Source organism: Eretmochelys imbricata, chromosome 6 (genome assembly GCF_965152235.1).
Source record: "Eretmochelys imbricata isolate rEreImb1 chromosome 6, rEreImb1.hap1, whole genome shotgun sequence".
Lineage (NCBI taxonomy): Eukaryota > Metazoa > Chordata > Testudines > Cheloniidae > Eretmochelys > Eretmochelys imbricata.
In genome coordinates this window covers 44643342-44652064 of record NC_135577.1, presented here as the reverse complement: position 1 = coordinate 44652064, position 8723 = coordinate 44643342, and the positions used below count along the sequence as shown (strand labels likewise).

At 39.0% G+C, this 8723-nt stretch overlaps 1 protein-coding gene across 2 annotated transcripts in view; it reads right to left on the bottom strand.

Moving 5' to 3' along the window:
- Nucleotides 1-729: 729 nt before the first annotated feature.
- Nucleotides 730-8723, bottom strand: part of LGR4 (leucine rich repeat containing G protein-coupled receptor 4) — a 119931-nt gene continuing 111937 nt past the window's right edge. For both annotated transcript variants that reach the window (XM_077818486.1, XM_077818487.1), the window contains exons 16-18: nt 7938-8059; nt 6764-6844; nt 730-3614 (exon numbers count right to left, since the gene is read on the bottom strand). In XM_077818486.1, coding sequence (XP_077674612.1) covers nt 2338-3614; nt 6764-6844; nt 7938-8059 — 1480 coding nt within the window. In that variant the 3' untranslated portion in view covers nt 730-2337. The remainder of the gene's footprint in view (nt 3615-6763; nt 6845-7937; nt 8060-8723) is intronic.

Below are 8723 nucleotides of genomic sequence, written 5' to 3'. Positions count from 1 at the left end.
GGCATGTTATGTGAAAGGGGTCACTAGTACAAAAATTTGAGAACCACTGCCCTATTGGAAGCTTGATAGTTTTTCCTTCCCTACTGACTGTATTTTTCCATTTTCCTCTTTTCAAATAGAGCTGAAAGTAGCTACATATACGTCAAACAGTTATTTAACTGCTGCTACATTGCCAACAGAAGGAATGTTAAACAGATTGTGCATCTCTCACATAATAGTGGCTCAAAAAAAGTGCATCTTGGCAATGAAATGATGGGTTTTAAAAAAATAAATATTTAGCATCTGGATGACCTTCCAAGTCATACTAAAAATGTACAGGTACCTTTGGGCTTAAATTCTGTACTTCACAATGAGGAGTGCTTTGTAAACATCCAGAGAAGTGTTTGGCTTTTTTAACTTACTGCAAGTCTACAGCATTAAGTTTAGTTCATAAATTCACATTTAAACCGGCAACTCTGTTGTTCTGTTGGCACATCTCTTTCCAAAACTCCAACCATATGTAATGCACTGTATCTGACACCGTATTTATGAGCATAATTTCCCATGCTGATTTTGTGCATCTGGAACATTTCCAAGATCTTAAGCATTTTTGAAGAAGTGTCATTTCTAGAAATATCCATGTACACTTTATCTGCTTTTACTGAGACACTCCATGCCAACTTAAGATGAAATATTTATGAGTATAACTATAAGAAAGCTAAAACTCTGGGATGGTTTACTTCTCTCTGCTTTTGTTTGTTTTTACTTGATTAGTTTGGCTTACAAAAATTACAGCATACAGTAAATGAAACCCTCCCAATATTTTGTACAAACTACATGATTTGATATACAAGGATTCTGTTTTATTACAGTGACAATGTACAACCATGTCTATTTACAATGCAAAAAAGTATATAAACCACAATTACTGGCAGCCACTATAGTTTAGGAGGTAGCTTTAATTAACAAAATGAACTGAAGCCATATTTCCCATCATGTGTTCTATCAAATAATTTACAATACAAAGATAAAAATTCATTATATGCACAGTATGTACAGTTTAATTCTCAAAACAGCAATCTAGCTTAAATCTTAACAAGAACATTTCCAGAGTAACTGGTACGGCAGTGGATTTGCTATTGATTCAGCATATTGTTCAAGAAACTTCTATAATTACTTTGATCATGCATTCATAACTTCATGTTGATCAAACTTCAAACTAAGTACAGATAAAAAGGATAATTGATGGTAATTAAGCGATACATGGGCTTAGATGCTTAAGAAAAAATTTAAATTACCGGTAATTTACCAATTCACATGAAAATTAGTCCGTCTCACCACACTGTACTTTACTCGGAGAAAAATAATTGGCAGAGATGAAGAAGTTTCTATATTGAAAACTGCTTTTCATTGCCACCCCTTCTGGTAAAGTCTCAAGATGATCAGAGACATCATTGTGTGTATAAGCACTGTTGCAAACAGTGAATAGGGCTGGAAAATATTTTAGCTTCTCTCTCTCTCTCTCTCTCTTTCTAAATAAGCATGCTAACCTCACACACAGACAGCACTGATGATATACACTGTCTAGCCCATGGAAATTCCTTCTGGTAGTATGATCTTACATAATACTGAAGAATGGTACTATGGTTTTCACCTGAAGCAGTGTGTCTCCACTGAAAACCATGTTCAGTTCTACCGACAACTGTTAATATTCTTATTTCATACAGTCTGCAGATCTTGACGGATGACAAAAGATTTTTTTAAATAAAAATAGTTATCTTATTAAGATCAAATCTTAGTTTGAAATATAAAAAACAAAAACGTTATACCTATATTGCTCTCACAGTTCTGTATGGGAGACTTAGTCCCTTCTTTTGGCCCTGCAGTAAGTCATCCTGAGATTAATGCTGAAAATACTATACAAAGCTAGCAACAATTTTTTCTTAATTATAGAAAATCACATTTAAAAATTATTTCTTAATATTAACAGCTGTCCCTTATATTGTGCTTAACCAGAAAAATTGACAGAACTTGCCTCACACAACAGTAGAAGCAAAATACAATGGGAGTTCAACATGGAAACAGACCTTTAGCACATAAAAACTGTATAAAAGAAACCACTATTGCTTGGAAAGAATAAAAATATTGGTTACAAGTTTTAGTTTACCAATTATTTACAGTTGGCAACTTCCCCCCCCCTCAAATGTATGGCTCAAGAAATTTACTGCCCACTTCCCTTCTTTACAAGTGACACCACACAATGATTACAAAAGTGCTTCCTGGTTGAAAGGTCAGAACAGGTATGGTCTATGAAACATTGTACTTCTTCCTTATGAGAACAGCTTACAGCAAAGCCTCTCAGTCTTTAATTCTTGGTATATTGTAGGCATAACGAACCAAAGGGAATCCTCTGCTTTGATAGAAACATGCGCGACCACAGGCCTGCACTTGGTCTGAACTGTCCGACACAAAAGAGTCGTCCTCATCCGCATAATCAGAATGGGCAGACTGCGTGCCACAGTCTGACCAATACCCATCTGGCCGTTGGCAAGGCACCACTGCCAGTGTAGGACAACTATGTGATTTTATTAAGTGTTTGCATGGTACAGGTTTGGATAAAAGAAGTGATTCACAACATTCACACATGGTAAGGTTACCCTGCAAATGTGAATACATGCCACAGTCATAGTAGAAATCCTGTGTCACACAGCCACCTTGTGTATTGACAGCAATTGCCACTGCTCCATTTTTTTTGGTGATACGCCGTCTGAGTAATTTCCAGTCTTCCTTGAACATTGGGTTGAAAAAAACGTACAGGACTGGATTCAGACAAGCAGGTAATGGGAAAAATATTAGAGTAACAGACTTCATTATTTCAGGGCTGATAGAGATTGCAGTTATCAATGGTGCAAATGAGAAAAATGCAACAGGACAGAAAAAGATGCAGTTGGTGAAGATTAGCCAAGCGACATGCTTAATCATGCTGGATTGTGTGTTTTCTGAGAGGTCCTCTTTTTCCAAGTTGCAGTAAAGTTTAGTATAAATAATAGCCATTAGCAAAAATGCTAATGAGTTTAGGAGCACTAAAGTTACTGTAAACCCTAGTGAAGGTGTTTCTCCAGTGGGGAAGGGCAAGCAGAGGGGTGAGGCTGAATACTCCCCTTTATGGAAAAGTGGTAAGCATCCAGCTACCATAGCACACACGAAAGCAAAAATTGCAGCAATTTGGAATTGTTTTAGGTGATTGCTTTTCCCATTTTTAATTATCTCTTTTGCAGAGAAGCTTCGTTCAACAGCTGCCAACATCAGGAAAAAAATGGCACTCTCTGATGAAAAGATTGCAAGAAACCCAGCAACTTTACAACCACGGCCAGTCTCCCACCATATGCCAAATTCAGCAAATCTTCCCCAAGAGATCGCATCCAGGAAAGTTAATATACCGGTATAGATGCCCATAAATAAATTAGAGACAGAAATCAGGCCTATAAACAGTTTGGAGGAAGACAATGGAGTACAAGATGCAAATATCGTTAACATGACAAGCAGGTTGAAGAACAAGGCAACCAAAAAAATAAACCAGACAGTAAGTCGAATCATCCAACTTCCCAGTAAATATTCACAGGGCTTAAAAGCACCTAGAAGAAACACAACAAAAAGGACAAGGGAATAAGAAAAATAAAATAGCATTGAAAATCTTGCATAATTAAGCACTATTACAAGCACAGAACTCATTATTTCTAGCATAACAGCACTCATCTGAAATCCTAAATAGGTCAGTTGAAAGTAAACTGTGCTGCTGAAGCTATTTACAAATTAATTAAGCCTAAAGAGATAATTACTAGGAAGAATGGTCATTCAGGAATAGTTTGTGTAAACAAAATAATTAATTAAACCCTAATTGTCTTTCTGCTACTCAACAGAGCTTTTATTAGGGTCACCTAAATAACTTTTATTTTTACCTCCATACTTTTTATAAACACATTGGTACAAAGAAATAGAAACACTTTACTGTTCAAATTAATCCTGAAAAATTTGCCCCACTCCTTTTTTTTAAAAAAAAAACCAAAAACCAAGTTCCCATAATATGCGGTTCACAAACAGTCCCTTTGGAGTAGCTCTGGGTTATTTTAAGTTGTCAATGTTTCTTCTTTTAAAAAAAAAAAGTTACAAGGAAACACTTTTCTAAAAAGCCTGCAAACTCAATTTATTTACTTAAACAGGAGCAGGATTTCACCACCAGTTTTCTGTTCTCAGCCCTGCCAGTAACACACTGTGTTACCTTGGGGGAAGTCACAGAAGAAAATTATACTCTACATTTTTTGCCATGGAGATGAAGAAATGAGAGATAAATCAACTTAAACCATAAATCTGTCACAAGAAAGGGATTGATCTTAAGCAGCACCATTGCTCCCACACTCCCTTAAATCCCCTCCAGATGAACTCCTATAGGAGATCACATGGATGTCATGAAGGTTATTTAATGAATCTATCTAGTGCATTTTGAAAGTCAATGATAAGATGTGCACGCTCTCTCTCTCTATTTATTTATTTACCTATATATCTACATATGCAAAGTAATACTCTTGAGAGTCCTCAAAAACGTTGTGATAGGCCTTGGCCCTTGCTGTGTCCCAAGCACTGAAAGCTATACTAAATGTCGTAAGTGGCAATCCCTCTTGCATATGAGGAATCTCAGACGGCCCCAGCTCTATGCCACGTGCCAGTGGCCATTGGGTGCAGTGACTCTTTTAGGGCAAGGGGGAGCCTGGGCAGAAGGTGCTACCATCTTGAGCTGGTGAAAAGCTGCTGGAGGCTGATCCAGCCAGCACAAGATAACCCCAATTTAGAGCGTCAAGGGCCACAAATGGCCCCAGGACCACACAGTAGATACAGTCTACTCCAAACTCTGAGTGAAAGAGTTATTGTGGAAAACCATCAAAAGGTCAGTGCTAAAATCCCTCAAGGTCTTAACTGCCTTTTTGAACTCTGTTTCAGAACCCAGTAGAATTTAATCTTGCCTCTAGTTTATAGCCAAGATAAATGTTCTTCTGCATTAAGGAAAATCAGTTTACATAATGGTACAATTGGATCATTAGATAATAGACCAACCAAAACAGATGACAAATTTCACTTTCTTGCAGGCATTCCCAAGTAGTAGATTCCTCACTGAATAATTATTTTCAAACCATATTTTTTTCATATCATATGAACATACTAATGTTAATCAGAATACTACTTTAAAGCAAAAACTGCATACTATTTAGGAAAATAAACAGGGAACAAACAGTGTTTACGGAAAGGGAATTCAATATTTCCAAAACCAAATTGCAAATCACTTTCTAACAGCTGTAGGATATGCTAGCGGCTATCTCTACCACTTAGACAGAAAAAATCCCCTTCAGCCTTCAACCACCTTCATCCGCTGCCTTCTCTGCCACCTCATGCTTCTCATTCCCCCAGGAAAAGTCTTCCTTTTCCCAGTCTCAGTGCAAGCACATGGGTAATGTGGGGAGGGACGTTTTGTTGATGCTTCTTATTGCTGGCTCCATTAGTTAAGTGACTGGCAATCTATTCTCTGCAGCTAGGCAAAGTGAGGAGTGGACCTGGCGTATGAACAGTGATTCTGAATTTACACAGAGGGCAGGTGTCCTTGAGATCAGAGCAACATCTTGAACTGGGAAGAGATTATGAGCTGGGGGGGCTGGAGGTATGCAGTAAGCTTAAAAAACAAGTAGCTGTGCTTAGCTCCTTAAAGAGCCGAAGCATCACCAGCATGTGCAAAATGAGAGAGCTAAAGGCTGTAAAGCTTTTACCAGAGCACATGAATTAGAATTCCTTTGAGCAACCTAATAATCTAAAAGCAAACAAGCAGAAAGCAGCACAGGTTAAATTCATTCCTAATGTAACTGATGAGTTCAGTGCAGCTACACCAATGATGAATTTTTCCCTATAATCATAAACTGCTTTCCTGTGACCCAGGAAATCTCTCTAACACTCCACATATGAAAACAGAAGCTGGCACAAAAGGCAAAAGCCAGTCTGGTGAATCCGAATAATGGATTCAAAATATTGCCATGAGAGGCAGAGATAAAATAGGTGTAGGCCCCTCTCCATCTTGTGGCAATTGCCTTGACAGTACGCCTCTGTGCAGGGAAGCAGGGGGATGGGAGGGGAACACGAAGTTGGCAGGTACATGGCAGGAGCCATATTAGCTGGCTGGAACAATGTGCAATGGTTCTTAGCAGGTCTGCAGTGGGCAGGGGCTTACTCGGTAGTATGTCTGAGCCTTCTGGGTGACCTGGCAAGGAAGGAGTAGCAGCTATGGAGAAGGAAGATAGGTGGGCAGGAAGAGTAGCAATGGAAGCTGTCTGTGGTGTTTCTTTGTAATATCAGAGAATTTCAGCAACTCCACAAACACTGTAATCTTTTATATTTGGAGCAGTTCGGATGCACTACTAATGTGGAGAGTTGGTCCAAAGCATTAAAGGACAATAAATACTGTCAACTCTAAATATAAAGGTTAAGACTCTGTGTGCACTGAGCTTGGGAACCGCACATGGACTTTTCCCAACATGGCTCTCTACTACAGTGCTAAATTGGGCCAAATCCTGTGGTATTTACTTACCCAAAGATACCACTGACATCAGTGGGAGTTTCACCCAAGCACTGCAGGACTGTGTACACACAGGGACCATGACGCATTACAGACATAATTCAATAGACAGCAAAAGCACAATAAAAGGCTAGAAGTTTAGAGTATAACTAAAGTGGTTGTTTTAATTACCTGTTGTGGGTGTACAATGAATAATTGTCTGACCCAGTTCTTCATTCTCATCAGTGTTTGGAACATCTGCATCTGCTGTAGCTGAGTAAAAGCAGGAATTTTAGTCCTGAAGTAGCATGAGTTTGATTTTTTCTAATATTTTTAACCAGATACTACTTTTTTTGAAACCACCCAAATGAGCATGAAAGTATTTTTAAATCACAAAGCAATTAACTCCTTTCTCTGGGGATTATATATGCTCAATGCTATTTTAATTATCTATCTATATTCCACTCCCCGCCCTCCAAACACTCAGACTATTTAGATTCTATTTTGTTCTGAGGGACTTGAGGAACTCTGCGAAAATCCCCAAGACAAATCCCATGGATGCTAGGAGTTCAAGAAAGGAAGGGAAGGAGCAGGCCACTTACTCCCTTCCTCCTGTTGTTGCTCCACCCCTACAGTAATCCCATTACATCTTGTTTCTCCCCTCTTTTATCCCCTTCCCTGTACAGTACTACTGGGCCCCTAAGATGAATGCTATGTGGGAGAAAGAGTTGGGAGATGCACTCCCACCAGCAATCCCTCTCCTCTCTTTTCCCTCCACATTCAGCACTCCCTACTACAACCTACAGGCAAGGGTTCTTGCCAGCAATCCTTAGTGCCCACAATGACTTGTGGGATCTGGCTGGCTCCTGGAAAAGAAATACAGATGGACTTTGGGTCCCAGGAGTAAGAAAGGTTGAGAACTACTGCTTTAAGCCAAGGCAGCCCCAGCCTCCATATTGAGAGGAGATCGTGGAAACCTGAAACTAGGGATTGAAAGCTCACAGTTAAGACCCTGTCTCTAAAGGGAGATGGAGATGCTAAGACCAGCGGAATATTTCTTAGAGAGAGCTCTGAGGAGCAAGTGAATGACAAGATAACTGACCCTGCCAATTTAGAACAATGGAAGAAGAAACATTTATTTTCTAACTGAAACAGGGAAAAGCCTATGTTATCCAACAAGACACATCCCACCTGTTTGGAAACAGGAATTGGATCATATAGAACCAACTCTTTTGTAGTGGGTTCTCATATAATAAAAAGTTTTTAAATGAGTTTCTACATCTGTTTGTTGGAGAACATAATTATTTCCCTGGTCAGGCCTAACTTACGCAATGCAGCGGAACACCTAGTACAATGGAGCACTCACCTCTATCATGATCTATCAACACACTCTGATCATGGTGGCTGGAATCTTCCATGTTAGAATTCAAATAAGAGTCACAACCCCAAAATGCACAGCACTGGTAGGCATATGGAACAGACAGAGACCTGAAATACAGGCAAAACAATGAACAATATTAGCTGGCAGCATCTATATTCTTTTTAAAAGTGGGATGCTTCAAAGCTAAAACTGTTCAAGAGCAGCTTCTTTTTGACACATTCATTAATAAAGACCAACTTCAAACTGGAATCAGTTATGACAGTTTCTGAAGAGTTTTTACTTTAGGATACTAAAACTGACTAGAAAGGGTGTTCTTAATTTTGCAAAAGAAACACTAAAGCAGAGGTGGTTTGGATCAGGATTCCATTTCATCCAAGCCCTCAGTCTGTGGTGAAGGTAAAGAAACATTCCTCTTGGTTTGGCTCAACTCTATCTTATGCAAAGCAAGTTGTTACTAGTATTCATGTTATCACTTGTATACATAGAAATGAAAACTAATCAAGCTGGCTGAAGAGTAACTTTGTTGCGCAAGTAAGTTAATTCCCAGGTGACCACGTTATTCAGCATGCATCTGTCATCCTTATTGTTCATTTTGTTTAAATGAAATCCTTCACAGTATAAGTCAGGATTTCCTGGTATGCACCTTCCTTTCTGCCAGTAATGGGACATGCTAAAAAATCAGTGCAAAAAAGGACGGGAGGGGCTGGCCACATATGAAGTTCAGCACTAATCGGTTGCCGTGAAAATCTATGCAAAAGCAGTGGCCTCATG